General features: G+C 43.0%; 2 protein-coding genes across 9 annotated transcripts in view; one reads left to right on the top strand and one right to left on the bottom strand.

Annotated features, from left to right (window-relative positions):
• The window catches only part of NAA15 (N-alpha-acetyltransferase 15, NatA auxiliary subunit), an 88,368-nt gene extending 85,566 nt beyond the window's left edge, over window positions 1-2,802 (bottom strand). Inside the window, exon 1 of one of the 2 annotated variants that reach the window (XM_008974114.4) lies at window positions 2,390-2,802. In XM_008974114.4, coding sequence (XP_008972362.1) covers window positions 2,390-2,443 — 54 coding nt within the window. In that variant the 5' untranslated portion in view covers window positions 2,444-2,802. The remainder of the gene's footprint in view (window positions 1-2,389) is intronic. The other variant, XM_003820670.6, reaches the window with a different exon arrangement.
• On the top strand, window positions 1,662-14,250 carry NDUFC1 (NADH:ubiquinone oxidoreductase subunit C1). Of its 7 annotated transcripts, XM_063603911.1 has the most exons (7): window positions 2,890-3,619; window positions 6,784-6,842; window positions 7,860-7,895; window positions 8,267-8,495; window positions 9,081-9,184; window positions 11,604-11,683; window positions 14,110-14,250. In XM_063603911.1, the coding sequence occupies exons 4-6, from the start codon at window positions 8,429-8,431 to the stop codon at window positions 11,661-11,663; spliced, it is 231 nt and encodes a 76-aa protein (XP_063459981.1). In that variant the 5' UTR covers window positions 2,890-3,619; window positions 6,784-6,842; window positions 7,860-7,895; window positions 8,267-8,428; the 3' UTR covers window positions 11,664-11,683; window positions 14,110-14,250. The 7 variants fall into 7 exon arrangements, with proteins under 7 accessions (XP_008972364.1, XP_057158146.1, XP_057158147.1 ...); XM_057302163.2 differs by lacking the exons at window positions 2,890-3,619; window positions 6,784-6,842 and adding an exon at window positions 1,669-1,805; XM_057302162.1 differs by lacking the exons at window positions 2,890-3,619; window positions 7,860-7,895 and adding an exon at window positions 1,743-1,805.
• Window positions 14,251-15,039: the final 789 nt, after the last annotated feature.

The following is a 15,039-nucleotide window of genomic DNA, read 5'->3' as shown; positions in this document are numbered from 1 at the left end:
TTGGCCGGGCGCGGTGGCTGACGCCTGTAATCGCAGCACTTCGGAAGGCCGAGGCGGGCGGATCACTAGGTCAGGAGATTGAGACCATCCTGGCTAACATGGTGAAACCCCGTCTCTACTAAAAAATACGAAAAATTAGCCAGGCATGGTGGCGGGCACCTGTAGTCCCAGCTACTTGGGAGGCTAAGGCAGGAGAATGGCGTCAACCCAGGAGGCGGAGCTTGCAGTGAGCCGAGATCGCGCCACTGCATTCCAGCCTGGGCGACAGAGCGAGACTCCGTCTCAAAAAAAAAAAAAAAAAAAAAGTGCTAACACTTGAGAAAATCTCAGTATGAACGAGATATTAGACAATATTAGAGAATGATTGTTATAAGTATACAAGACGATGTCCTTATTCTTAGGAGATGCTTGCTTAAGTATTTAGAGATGAAGTTTTTTGTTTTTGTTTTGAGACAGTCTTCCTCTGTTGCCAAGGCTGGAACTGCAACCTCCACCTCCTGGGTTCAAGCGATTCTTGTGCCTCAGCCACCCTAGTAGCTGGGACTACAGGCGAACACCACCATGCCTGACTAATTTTTGTATTTTCAGTAGAGACAGGATTTCACTACGTTGGCCAGCCTGGTCTCGAACTCCTGACCTCAAGTGATCCATCTGCCTCAGCCTCCCAAAGTGCTGGGATTACAGGCATGAGACACCGTGCCCAGCCTAGAGATAAGTTTTACGTCTACAACTTACTTTTATACAAATGTATATATACATATACATAGGGAGAGAGAAAGCATATATGGTAAATAAATTTAAGTAAAGGTTTATGAGTGTTCCTTGTTCTCTCAACTTTTCAGTTTCATTTTTTTCAAAATAAAGAATTGTGAAGAAGAGATTAAAGATAAATTGCTATTCTAAACTTATGTTACAGTTCTACCTGCACACCAATTAGTCTTTTTAAGGGTTTAAAAGTAACTTTTTTCCTAAAACTATTTTACAGCTCCACCTACACTCTTAGTCTTAAAACAAAACAAAATTCCAGTAAGAATTTCAAGGTAACAGTTTTGCGACACTGGATGTGACTTTCTAATGTTTTTCAAAATGAATTCACTAAATCTGTAGGGCATATGGACACTTTTGTAAAATCAAAGTTAGTTCAAATGGATGATTATTTATTTCTAGAAAAACTGAATCCCCAGAGTTGTTCTACTTTTCAAACAGGTGAAATAAATTATAACTGCGGGGGAAAAGGCTAACACTTTCACACACACATCCCAAATTTTAAAAGTCTTAAATTTGGCAAATACAGTTAATTCTATCATAAGAAAACGTTTGCGTGAAAGGGGGAACCCACATACTAAATGCCAAACAAAAAATGTGCTACAATGTGTTAATTATAGCTCCAAGGCTACAGGACATATTTTACAATGTAAACAGTCCCTGCAAACATCAATGCATTTATGGTTTAAAAAAATGCAAACTGCACACATTTGAAATGTAGGGAATAAGTCTGAGCTAGCGTCAACAAAATCCATCTCAAAAGTTCTTATATTCTCTTTTCTCTGGTAAGTTTTTGCATGTGTTAATATACTTCAGTGTATAAGAAAAGTCTAGGTCTGGAACGTTTCAACTGAAGACTCAACTTTTTACTTCCTACCGAACCGCCCCCTCGCAATGGGCCCCACCTCCCGAGAAGAGTGACGGGGTGGGGCTGTTTCCCGCTCGGAAACTAAGAAATAAATGCCTCATCCCTACTCCAGAAACGAGAACAACGGAGGCAGAGGAGCTGAAGACTCCAGTATGCAACTGACTACAAGGAGGTAGTCGTTTGAAAAGCTTTCTTTCCTTCTCTGAACTCCTTCTTTCCCTCCTCTCAGGTCATTCGGTGACCCCGGGCCGGGCGGAGACAGGTGAATCCCAAGAGAGGAGGAAGAGGGAGGGACAGATGATGGAGGGAGAACCGCGTTTAGGCAATGAATGAGCCTGCTGCATCCGCACCACCTGTTCCTTCCAAGGGTGCCACCCCGGCCTGCCAGCAGGGTTCCCACACCAACCGGGCCGCGACTCCTGCCGGTGTCGCCCACTTGCCCGCCAAAGGCCGGGCCTCTTCTCCTCCAAATCGGGGAGAATGAGAACCGGCAGTCTAGAAGCCGGGAGGTCGGGGCCTAGTCCGGAACCAGGGCCTCAAGCGTGGGGATGGAATGAAGAAGCCTGTGGTCCCTGGCGCGCGGGCCATAGTAGGAACCACAGAGAGGGAGCAAAGCAATGCATTCGGCCTGACGAGGGCTATGAAGGCGGGGTCCCGGGCGGGAGTGGCTCAGTGCCCGCCGGGCCGAGGTTAGGGGTGACAGGCCCGGTTACCGGCTAAATCCTCCCCACTGCTTGCCCGGAGCCTCACACTTACCAAGATCCGCTTGAAGAGCGCATTCTCCTTGGGCGGGAGGCTCACGGCCGGCATCGTTCCGGCTGCTCCCGCTGCTCCCGCCACCACCCGGCTCGGTCAGTCAGTTTGTCCGACCGCCGCCGCTGCCGTTCCGTAGCTGCTTCAGCCTTGAATATCTCGATCCGCCGCCACCACCAGGCCTCGGGTGTCGCCGCGTTGCCCTACCCGGACACCTCCTTTTTCCTCGTTGTCTTTTTTCCTTTCTCACTTAACGCTGCCGCCGCCTCCCCCACTACGGGTCTCCGTCGGCGGTTCACGTGGTAACTGAACAGACCGACAGAGGCAGCCAAAATGGCGGACGCGGAGGGTTTTCCCACCCGGGTCACGCTTCCTAACACGCAGGCGCGGTGACCTCCTTTCCCCACCTCCTCTGGGTTTCGGAGCTTGCCGGGAAACCTGGAGGCTGGCCCGCCTGTGGAGGCCGGGAGGGTCGGGGCAGGCCCCGCCCATCATTTCAGTGCGTGGTGCCCTCGAAGCGCCCGCGGAGCTACGGGAGGCTAGGCAAGTACGGTTCACACCGCCTCCTCATCAAAAACAGCCTCTCTGGCGCCTTCCTGCTAGATTGACCTTTCATTCCTTGGAAAGAGTCTCGCTCACTGTGTGATCATCGTTTGAGCCCAAAGTGCTAAAATACAGGTGTAGGTGTTTGAGAAGCGCTGTAGTTGATCATGGACGAAATGCCTAATTTAAGGAGCAGAGGCGGAGTGGAAAATGAAAAAAGCTTCACCGCAGTGGAGACTTGTTAACAGCCCAGGGGAGAAAGGGGCTTAACAGAGTCTGAAAATCGTGAAAGAGCTTGACCGATGAAATGGGCCTGGCTGTCGTATCGGTAATTTGGTGAATGTTGCTTAAGATCAGCCTGGAAAGGTAGTTAGTCAGATCCGAAGTGACATATTTGCACTGCCAAAGGAGCCTCTGGAGGTTAAAGTATGTGTTTTAATTTCGTTGTTGAGGCCATATAATGCAGAGTTGACGGACCGACCTTATGAGTCACCTTGGAGCGGAGTAGTGGAGACTTAAAGACAGACTACCCTGGAGCTGGCTTCAAACTAGTTCTTAATATTGTGACTCGAAGTCCCCATCCCCAGAAATTCTCAGATCTTAGAAGCCAAAGACTGGCAAGGATACTAGAGGGAACTACTCGAGTAGGCGAGGTCAGACTACATACCGAATAGGAGTCCTTCCAAAAATGTAAGTCATTTCATTAACAGCTGACAGTAAAACTTTTTCAAAGTGGCATTCCATTGATCTAAAAATTTTAGATCAAGTTATATGAGCCACTTTTAACCTTTGGTTTTTGATTACCTCTTTCCAAATCCTGATTTCACTCTGTAGCATTCTTTGCATCATGAATTATTAAACAATATGTTATGTACGTGTTTTTTACTGTTTTAAATTTATTTACAAAGATATTTTAATTTTCAAACTTCTCTTAACTGTCCCTGAAAGGTGTGAGTTGAGATATATGTTTCCCAATATAAACTTGGGTTTTCTAGCTGCTATATTGATTGTCCTCTCCCTTCACCGAGGTCATAAATAAGGTTTTTAACAGTCAAATCCTGGAGTTTCCTTAAATTCTGTGATCTCTCTTCAAAAGTTTGAGAAAAATCATATATACAGGAAACTATGTTTCAGTTTGAAATATGGCCAGTATTTTAACCTTAACTTTATAAAACTAAGAACAAGCTTATAATTCATTTTTAAGCTGTTACTTACTAATAACCTGCAAAATTCACTGCCCCAAGAGGTCTTTCAACTGTCTGAACTATTGAAAGACAGAAAAATAGTCTAAATGCAGTTGATAGTTTTAGCTTGGATTTCCAAATCTCTGGCTTCATATCCAAATCTCTGGCTTCATATCCAAAAATCCCTACAGCAATACTATTTGCTATAGTTCTCTAAATTTCTCCTGTAAAGAATATTCTATTTTCCTTCAGAGGAAGAAAATTTCTGGTCTTTGAAACAATCAGTAGCTTCCACCAGAACCTGAGTACCTGATTAGATGAGCCAGAAATAGAGTTTGGCAAATGTTACATTCTTTTTGGGCGATGACAAAGAAATGGCAATTTTAAAGGCTCGGCAAATACTAGTCTGATTCAACATTTAACTGATTCATTTGCTAGTTAAAATGCACCTACAGATAACAGTCTGACCACACAGTAGCCTGAATTGAATAAAAAAATATATATTTACTCTGATCACCACAGTTTCACAAAGAGAGATCCCATTTGAGTTATACTGTAAGTAACAGCCATGCTTTCAGAAAGTTAACATATCCAAGGCTATATGCTGCCACTGCTGCTGCTGATGATAGTTAATTCATCTTACCCCATGTGCTTGCATGTCACTATGTTCCAAATGCCAACTCTAAAAAATATTAACCAAAAAGAAAGAAATAAAATCATTTACCTTGCAAACTTTAATTCTACAAAAGGGATATGTTGAGTGAAATTTCTCCATATATGTAAGATGTTCTCTATTGAGACTGTTACATCTTAAGTACTTGGATCTTATTTAAAAAAAAAAAAGAAAAGGCTGGGCTTGGTGGCTCACGCCTGTAATCCCAGCACTTTGGGAGGCTGAGGCGGGCAGATCACAAGGTCAGGAGTTCAAGACCAGCCTGACCAACATGGTGAAACCCCGTCTCTACTAAAAGTACAAAAATTAGCCGGGTGTGGTGGTGCGTGCTTGTAACCCCAGCTACTCAGGAGGCTGAGGCAGGACAATCGCTTGAACCTGGGAGGTGGAGGTTGCAGTGAGCCAAGATGGCACCACTGCACTCCAGCCTGGACAACAGAGTGAGACTCCATCTCAAAAAAAAAAAAACATAGGCCAGGCATAATGCCTCATACCTATAATCCCGACACTTTGGGAGGCTGAGGCAGGAAGATCGCTTGAGCCCAGAAGTTTGAGACCAACCTGGGCAACATAGTGAGACCCTGTCTCTACAAAAAAATTTTAAAATTTGCCAGGTGTGCTGCTGTGAGCCTGTAGTCCCAGCTACTTTGTGGGCTTGGGTGGGAAGATTCCTTCGGCCCCAGAGGTCGAGACTGCAGTGATCTGTGATGACACCTCTGCTCTCCAGCCTGGGCAACAGAGCTGAGACCTTGTTCCAAAAAAAAAAAAGAAACAATATAAAAGAAATTCATGTATTTGTCACCTAGATTTAACAAATGTTAACAATTTGCTATTGCTTCTGGGTTTTTTTGTGTGTGTGTATAGACAGGATTTCTCAATGTTGCCCAGGCTACTCTTGAACTCCTGGGCTTAAGCAATCCACCCACCTCAGCCTCCCAAAGTGCTGGGATTATAGATGTGAGCCCCAACACCCGGCCTGCTGCTGAATCTTTTTTTTGAGACAGAGTTTCGCTCTTGTCGCCCAGGCTAGAGTGCAATGGTGCGATCTCAGCTCGCCGCAACTCTGCCTCCTGGGTTCAAGCGATTTTCCTGCCTCAGCCTCCCGAGTAGCTGGAATTACAGGCATGCACCACCATGCCCGGCTAATTTTGTATTTTTAGTAGAGACAGGGTTTCTCCATGTTGGTCAGGCTGGTCTTGAACTCCCGACCTCAGGTGATCCACCCGCCTCAGCCTCCCAAAGTGCTGGGATTACAGGCGTGAGCCAGGGCGCCCAGCTGCTGAGTCTTAAAAAATAAAAACTTATAGATACATCTTGGTGTGTGGGGAGGTGGGAGGTTGTTGGTTTTTTTCTTTTGTTTTGTTTTGTTTTTGTGACAGGGTCTCACTGTGTCACCGAGGCTGGAGTGCAGTGGCAGAGTCTTGGCTTACTGTAGCCTCACCTCCCAGGTCCAAGCGATCTTCCTACCTCAGCCTCCCGAGTAGCTGGAACCACAGACATGCACCACCACAGCCAGCTAATTTTTTAAAAAATCATTTTGTAGAGATAGTTATCTACCTATGTTGCACAGGCCAGTCTTGACCTCCTGGACTCAGGCAATCCATTTACCTCGTTCTCACAAAGTGCTAGGATTAGAGGCCTGAGCCACTGTGACTGGCCCAAGTCCTAAGTTTGATTCATAGTATTCTCATGCATGCTGTATCAATAAAAATACGGATTTTTTGTTTTGTTTTTTGCATTTTATACTGTTTTTCAATTCTTGCTCTTTTTTTACCTTCCTTGGGAGATGTGATTTTTTCCCAGTGGAAAAATCTTGGACTGAAACTTTGCTTTTCTAGCTGCTAACTCAAATCCTCTCTCTTTTCACCTGGATCATAAATAAGATTTTAGTGTTCAAATTCTGAAGATGCTTACATGAATGTTATGAAGCAACTTCTAACAAAATATTATAGATATTAGTTCCTAGCTGGAATTACTTAATCAGGATTCTTTTCTAGATGCAGTTTCACATACAGCTGGGTACTCCAAGTGTACAGTTCCCATCAGCTCTAATATGGTGAGAAAAATGTGCTTATACTTCATCACTTTCCCAAAATACACACTAGTAAAAGGATACAAGGGCCAAAGCTCTGAAAAAGAACAAAGCAGTCTTTCTCAATAGCAGTACTGAAATTAGTAATTTGCTTACTGGTTCTGAATACTCTGACTAAAGGTAGCATCTGTTTCAACTTGTTGGATACTAGCAAAAGCTTCGTCAGGACAAGCTTCCAACGGATGGTGTAGAAAGGATATACAACTGACAGGTTGCTGAGTGGACAATAAGTGGCAAACCAACAACTGGCTCAGCACATTCGTTGGGTAGTTTACTTACTTGAGCATGAGTCCAGGAGGCTCAAACTAGGTTACAAACTAAAGTGACTCACAATTTAGCAATCCATTTAGCCACTATTTGCATGTTAAAATGAGCCAGAAAACACAGTGCAATTAATTGACTTTTTGGTCAATAATTTTTGGTTAAAAAAGATCTTAAAATAACATTGCTAAAGAGAATATAGGAGATTTGCTAACATTTATTTTGGTTTTAAAATTAATGACATAAAGTTTAAAGGATTAGTTTTAAAGGGTCAAAATGTATTGTCTGTTACCTATAAATATTTTTACTGGTCTTTAGACATCAGATTGAACTGAATTGAATGTACAATGATCTGGCTCAACTGTGCAAGATAAAACCTATTCCTCAGAACGATGTCTTTAATAGGCAAAACCAAATAAATTGTTTACTACTACCAGACACTTGTTTAAGCTTCTCAGCAACCCTATAGGTTTTATGTTACAGATGTAAAACTTAGGTATAGAGAGGTTAAGTAATTTGCCTAGAAATCATAGAGCTAAAAAGTGGTGAGCAGAATGGCTTTGAACGCTGATTCTACAGCTTATGGTCTAGGGTGGTCCAAGTCTGTTAGGTGGGCTAATGAGGATCACTAGATCTGGAGTCAGAAGACCTCAAACTCTATCCCACCTCTGCCATCTATGTGATCTTAAGCCTACCTAAGGCACTAATTCTACTTCACAGGTTTGTGAGGCTTCAGTATGATCGTGAGTGTAAATGGTAAGTGTTAAGAGATCTTTTCAACTATAAAATATAATATGTCACCTTGGATGAGTAGCTGTCTTCTTTAAGCTTCATCTGTAAATTGAGGCTTATAACCACGGCATGATATGTGCTCGTTTTGAAGATGAAATAAGACAATGAATGTAAACCATATGATACATTAATGCACCATGCCTGGACCACAGAATTCAATCCAAATGCTAGTTATTATTCAGCACGACACTTTTCTTTCTTCTGGCTCATGTAGGAAAATTTTAATAAACCTCTTGATGAATAGCCGTAGAGATGGGGTGAAAAACCCCCAGAGGACAGAGAATAGGTAAACTCTTTTTTCTTTTAATTGTTTTCTTCCTAATTCCACTGTATAGACAGAAGGCTGAGGCCGGGGTGCTAGAGAACCTTGCCGTGCTGGAATTCACGTTGACGCCCCCACGGAGCTCTGCTGCAGAGCCCTCGAGTCCCGCACTTCCGGCCGCCAGGTGGCGCTGGTTCTGTTGCCAACTCGGAGAGACTGAGCTGGGCCACGCAAGATGGCGCCGTCCGCCTTGCTGCGTCCCCTCTCCCGGCTGCTGGCCCCCGCCAGGCTCCCGAGCGGCCGTGAGTATCCTCCTCGTGCAGGCCGACTCGACCCTCAGATTACCCCTCCTAAGGCGGACCCAGCCCACGGGTGCAGGAGGCGGCAGCGGCCCGGGTTCGTCCTGCAGTGACCTTCGCCGGCAGACGACCCAAGGCCCAGCCCACGCCTGTCCCCTACGCAGGGCTCTCTGCTCCCCATCACCCGCCTCTAGCACTTATCCAAGTTCAACCTGACCACTCTTGGCCTTTGTAAGTGGACTTCGGGTCCTTGCCTTCCCCACCTCTGTACGTTAGGTCCCGTAAACCGGGAGAGGAGACACCCTCCCCGGGGCGCCTCTTACATGACCACTCCCGAGTCGTCTGAGGGTCCGCAAGCCCTTAAACGAGGCTTTGAAAGCCTCGGACAGGACAGGTGCGTCCTGTCTAACTCGCCAGTGGCCCTGGGCGAGGTACTTGATCTCTTTGAACCTCTATTTCCTTGGCTGTTTAAGTGGGAGATGGGGGAGTTGAAGGGAGAATTAAATGCGATAATACGCACGTAAATGTTAGGGTTTTTTCCCTACAAGGCAGTAAGTTACAAATTTACAGACCCTCTTCCCCTTTTAGCTTCAGTGCGATCAAAGTTCTACGTGCGAGAGCCGCCGAATGCCAAACCTGACTGGCTGAAAGTTGGGTTCACCTTGGGCACCACTGTCTTCTTGTGGATCTATGTAAGTACTTTACTCCCGGATGTCGTGAGACTACACCAGCGTGGTAAGGGAATGACAGAACATTGCGAGATTGAATGGTGCTGTTATATGTTGTATGGCAGTGAAACTCTCATAACAGTAGGATATTTATATAATCGCTGATACATATTTTTCCATAAGAGAAATCCCAAGGACTAAAAAGAAATTAAGATTTCAGCAACATTGAAAAAGTATGATGGGACTAAAATTTCTGTTATTGTTCCTTAACATGGTTTTGTAAGGAATGGCAGTTTTACTAAATAGTAATTATACTTTTTTTTTTTTTTTTTTTTTGAGATGGAGTCTCACTCTGTCTCCCAGGCTGGAGTGCAGTGGCGTGATCTCGGCTCACTGAAAGCTCCACCTCGCGGGTTCACGCCATTCTCCTGCCTCAGCCTCCCAAGTAGCTGGGACTACAGGCGCCCGCCACCACGCCCGGCTAATTTTTGTATTTTTGGTAGAGACGGGGTTTCACCGTATTAGCCAGGATGGTCTCGATCTCCTGACCTAGTGATCCGCCCGCCTCGGCCTCCCAAAGTGTTGGGATTACAGGCGTGAGCCACCACGCCCGGCAATAGTAATTATACTTTATTTCTTAATGAGAATTGAGGCTAATTGGAGTTTTATGAAGGTACCTTTTTCAGATGCTGTAAGGACAAACCAGCAGTGTGCAAGTTGTACAAATTGAATCCCAGTAGACTTACATTAGGTTTTAATCAATGTTTGTATAAATACATTGTTGGAAATTGTACATAGTGTGTAGCGACCTTTTTAAAAAAATTTTCAGGCCGGACGTGGTGGCTCACACCTGTAATCCCAGCACTTTGGGAGGCCAAGGTGGGCGGATCACGAGGTCAAGAGATCCAGACCATCCTGGCTAACACAGTGAAACCTCGTCTCTACCAAAAATACAAAAAAAATTAGCCAGGTGTAGCGAAGGGCGCCTGTAGTCCCAGCTGTTCAGGAGGCTGAGACAGCAGAATGGTGTGAATCCGGGAGGCGGAGCTTGCAGTGAGCCGCGATCGTGCTACCGCACTCCAGCCTGGGAGATACAGCGAGACTCTGTCTCAAAAAAAAAAAAAAAAAAAAATTTCACACCACATGCTTTACACATAAACTTGCGTTTAATCATTTCAACAACACTACGTGGCACCTACTATTGTTGACCCGTTACAGATAAGAAACACTTGGAGAAACTAGTTTGCTGAACCCAGTTCTCCTGACTTCAGAGGCCACACTATCCTATAAAACACTGTGAAACACTGCCTCTGTGGGGATAAAATTTCTTTTTAAAGTTAAAGTATCTGCTATATTAATATTTAAAATTTTGTTTTTTATCTAATGGGTTTGGGACTTCCTCCACTGTCCCCCAGCTCTAAGATATTTTAAATTTTCTTGTTGAAGTGTTTCAGATTTTTGACTTGGAAAGGGGTGAGAGATTTTGAGTCACTTACAACTTAATAGTAACTCATCTTTTTGAATAATGTTGCTTATAATGAATTTTATACATTCTTAATTTAAGGTTTTCTCTAACAAGAAGCTTAATTACTGCTGAGAGCACTAGTGATTGAACTTGGATCTTTGATTGCCATGAATGTCATCGTATATAAGCCGTTTTTCCAGTTGCATATTCTGTCAGACAGTGGTTCTAAAAATGTGACTGTCCTCCATGACATCTAATTAATACACATACAGTTTCGTGGTGGGGTTGGTCATTCAATCAAGGTATCCCACTTCTAAGATTAGAAGCATAACACGCATCCACCAACCAGCCTGGATCCCATTTAATAACCAAGTTGTGCTGTATCATATTGATTTACCCCTTCATGATAAGCCATTTCATTACATTTATTACCCACCAAATGAGGTAAAATTTTTTGGCAGTAGTTTAATTTAAATTTTTGGCCAGGTGCGGTGGCTCACGCCTGTAATCCCAACACTTTGGGAGGCCGAGGCGGGTGGATCACCTGAGCTCAGAGTTCGAGACCAGCCTGGCCAACATGGTGAAACCCCATCTCTACTAAAGATACAAAAATTAGCCAGGCATGGTGTCAGACGCCTGTAATCCCAGCTATTCAGGAGGTTGAGGCAGGAGAATCGCTTGAACCCAGAAGAAGGAGGTTGCAGTGAGCCAAGATCACGCCATTCCACTCCAGCCTGGGGTGGAGCAAAACTCCGTCTCTAAATAAATAAATATATATTTAAGGGCTCCCTTCTCAAATTTAGTATGTCACATTGTGGTGAGCAAGTTTATACCATTCCTGGTTTTTGAACTTTTGGATCTCTTAGCCTTTTATTTCTAACTAGAATAGTTGTTTATTTTTTCTATCCTTATTCCTTTACAAAATATAAGTATCCAGGAAGATTACATTTCTAATTTTAACTGTTTAACTCTTTGTAGCTCATCAAACAACACAATGAAGATATTTTAGAGTACAAAAGAAGAAATGGGCTGGAATAAACTTTTGAAATACTAATGTAGTAAGTATACAAGTTTATTGGATGAATAGATTATGCAAATTAACTTGACCTCTTTTTTAAATACTGAAAAACAAGCTTGTTGTTTGTTTTGTATTAGGTTTATACATTTTAGCACCCATATTTCTGTCTGTGACAAATTTATAAATTTGTAATACCTTGCCTCAAGCAGTTGGTTTTGTTTTGGGGGGGTTGGGGTTTTTTTTGTTTGTTGTTTGTTTGTTTGTAGACCTGTTGGCCAGGCTGGTCTCAAACTCCTTGCCTCAGCTTCTGAAAATGTTGGAATTATAGGTATGAGCCACTTTGCTAGCCTCAAGAATCTTTTAGCGTAATCATTTTTAATCATTAGTCTTTGACTCTGTTCAAAGAAAGGTATGTTTAAGAATGAAACCAAAATCTGCCAGGCGCAGTGGCTCACGCCTGTAATCCCAGCACTTTGGGAGGCCGAGGAGGGTGGATCACAAGATCAGGAGATCAAGACCATCCTGGCTAACACAGTGAAACACTGTCTCTACCAAAAATACAAAAAAATTAGCCAGGTGTTGTGGCGGGCGCCTGTAGTCTCAGCTACTCGCGAGGCTGAGGCAGGAGAATGGCGTGAACCCGGGAGGCAGAGTTTGCAGTGAGCCAAGATCGTGCCACTGCACTCCAGCCTGGGTGACAGAGTGAGACTCCCTCTCAAAAAAAAAAAAAAGAATGAAACCAAAATCATATTATTTTCTTAAATCTGATAGTGCTTTACACTTTGCTTTCATAGCACTTATGACAAATTATTATTCTTTGTGTGTGTATTTCTTAATGTCTGTTTGGTTATCTTGTACACTTGAGTGTGAATTCCATGAGAACAGAAACCTATTTTATTAATTATCATTTATTCAGCAACTTGCTCATCTGGTCCATTTAGGAGTTTAATATTTGTAGAAGTGATGAATGTATAACGGCAATCGATTCTTTTTATTTTATTTTATTTTTTGAGATGGAGCCACCAGGCTGGAGTGCAGTGGCACAATCTTGGCTCACTGCAACCTCCGCCTCCCAGGTTCAAGCAATTCTCCTGCCTCAGCCTCTCGAGTAGCTGGGACTACAGGTGCGCGCTACCACGCCCAGCTAATTTTTGTATTTTTGATAGAGACGGGCTTTTCCCATGTTGGCCAGGATGGTCTCCATCTCTTGACCTCGTGATCTGCCCGCCTCGGCCTCCCAAAGTGCTGGGATTACAGGCGTGAGCCACTGCGCCTGGCCAGAGCAATCAATTTTTAAATTTTTTTCTGCATGACTATTTCATTATGATTGTCAACTCAACTAATATCCAATTGGACAGTTCCTGGTAAAAAACCTAGTTATGAACAAGATAGTTTATTCTGCATGGTCTGTGATTTAAAAGAGAAAGTTTATTTTATATATATATAAAATTATACATCTGGCTGGGCGCAGTGGCTCACGCCTGTAATCCTAACACTTTGAGAGGCTGAGGCGAGTGGATCACTTAAGGCAAGGAGTTAGAGACCAGCCTGGCCAACGTGGCGAAACCCCATCAGTACTAAAAATACACAAAAAATAGCTAGGCATGGTGGTGCACGCCCGTAGTCCCAGCTACTTGGGAGGCTGAGGCACGATAATTGCTTTAACCCAAGAGGCAGAGGCTGGGAGGTTGCATTGAGCCAATATTGGGCTACTGCACTCCAGCCAGCCTGGGCAACAGAACAAGACTCTGTCTCAAAAATAAATGAATGAATAAATAATATATTCATCTATAGATATGTATAAGTATACCATATACAGTGTACATATATATATATGGTGTATTTCTGAAAACCTTTTTTAAAAATCCTATATTAATCCTTTTATAAGTGAACAGTCACTTAAAAATCTCAGCTTTCATAATTGGGTTGATTAAGTAACTTGTATCTGCTGTATAATAAACATAGTGATCACAGACTATCCTTTGTTTTCCATATTTTATAACTCTGAAACTGAGCTCTTTACTGTTGATTATCCAAATCGTTTGCCTTTTTTCTATTAGCACCCTGCCCATTTCACTACTCTAATCAGCCAATCAAGAGATAAAATGAGTCTGGGCTTGGTGGCTCACGCCTGTAATCTCAGTACTTTGGGAGGCCTAGGCAGTGGGATAGCATATGCCCAGGAGTTTGGGCAACATAGTGACTTTGTCTCTACCAAAAAAAAAAAAAAAAAAAAAAAGAGGTAAAAATGAAATAGGCATTGAAATACAAACCAGATGGCTTTTGCTATTCTTTCATATTTAAGGCAAAATATTTTTTGTTAAAATTAAATAAAATAAGGTATTGGTACTCTTTGTGGGTCTTTTCTAGACTTTTTCTGATGTTCTAAGGTGAATTCAGAGTAGTTTAATTTTAATATTATTTCTGCTGGTTAATGCTACAGTTTTTTTTTTTTCTTCATTATAGGTATGCTCCGTATAGTGATTGTAGCTGTTCCTCTGGATTCACCATCTGTTGAGTTGTAAATGTGAGAGAAAAAGTTATATGTGAATATATATCAAGCCAGCATTTGTATTTTGCATCATTAAATAAAAAGAAATAAAAATACTTCTGTATTCTTCAGATAAAGCATATTGTGACAACTTGTAGAAAATGTTAATTCTAAGGTACATTAATAGAAGTATTTCAATATGGAAGGTACCACCTGATAACAAGGTCAGTGGTAATTAAGGACACATTGGTAAGAAAAGTTGTTGTGAACACAGATTCAAAAATCAGGGCTGGCTGGGCGCGGTGGCTCAACGCCTGTAATCCCAGCACTTTGGGAGGCCGAGGCAGGCAGATCACCTGAGGTTGGGAGTTCAAGACCAGCCTGACCAACATGGAGAAATCCCATCTCTACTAAAAATAAAAAAATTAGCCGGGCATGGTGGCACATGCCTGTAATCCCAGCTACTCAGGAGGCTGAGGCAGGAGAATCACTTGAACCTGGGAGGCAGAGGTTGTGGTGAGCCGAGATCGTGCCATTGCACTCCAGTCTGGGCAACAAGAGTGAAACTCTGTCTTAAAAAAAAAAAATCAGGGCTGAAGGATTTACTCTTGTTATCACCTCTTAATTTCTGATCAGAACATTTATTTAGTATATCAGGAAGGCAGAACTACCTTGTTACTCAGAAAACATAGGATCACGAAGATTGTTTTCTCTAGAGGAGTCATTTTGGTAAGTTAGAAAGGAAGGATGAATCCTGTTACCAGAGTGTTTTCTGACTCTCTCCTTTAATTTGAATGATTTTCATTTGGGTGACTACTTTTACACACTGTTATGGCAACACAAAATTTGTTGTCTTTTTTTCTGACTCTCCTTTAATTTGAATGATTTTCATTTGGGTGACTACT

This window comes from Pan paniscus, chromosome 3 (genome assembly GCF_029289425.2).
Source record: "Pan paniscus chromosome 3, NHGRI_mPanPan1-v2.0_pri, whole genome shotgun sequence".
NCBI classification, from domain to species: Eukaryota; Metazoa; Chordata; class Mammalia; order Primates; family Hominidae; genus Pan; species Pan paniscus.
Note: the sequence above shows the minus strand (reverse complement) of the source record. Positions and strands in the feature narration are given on the sequence as shown.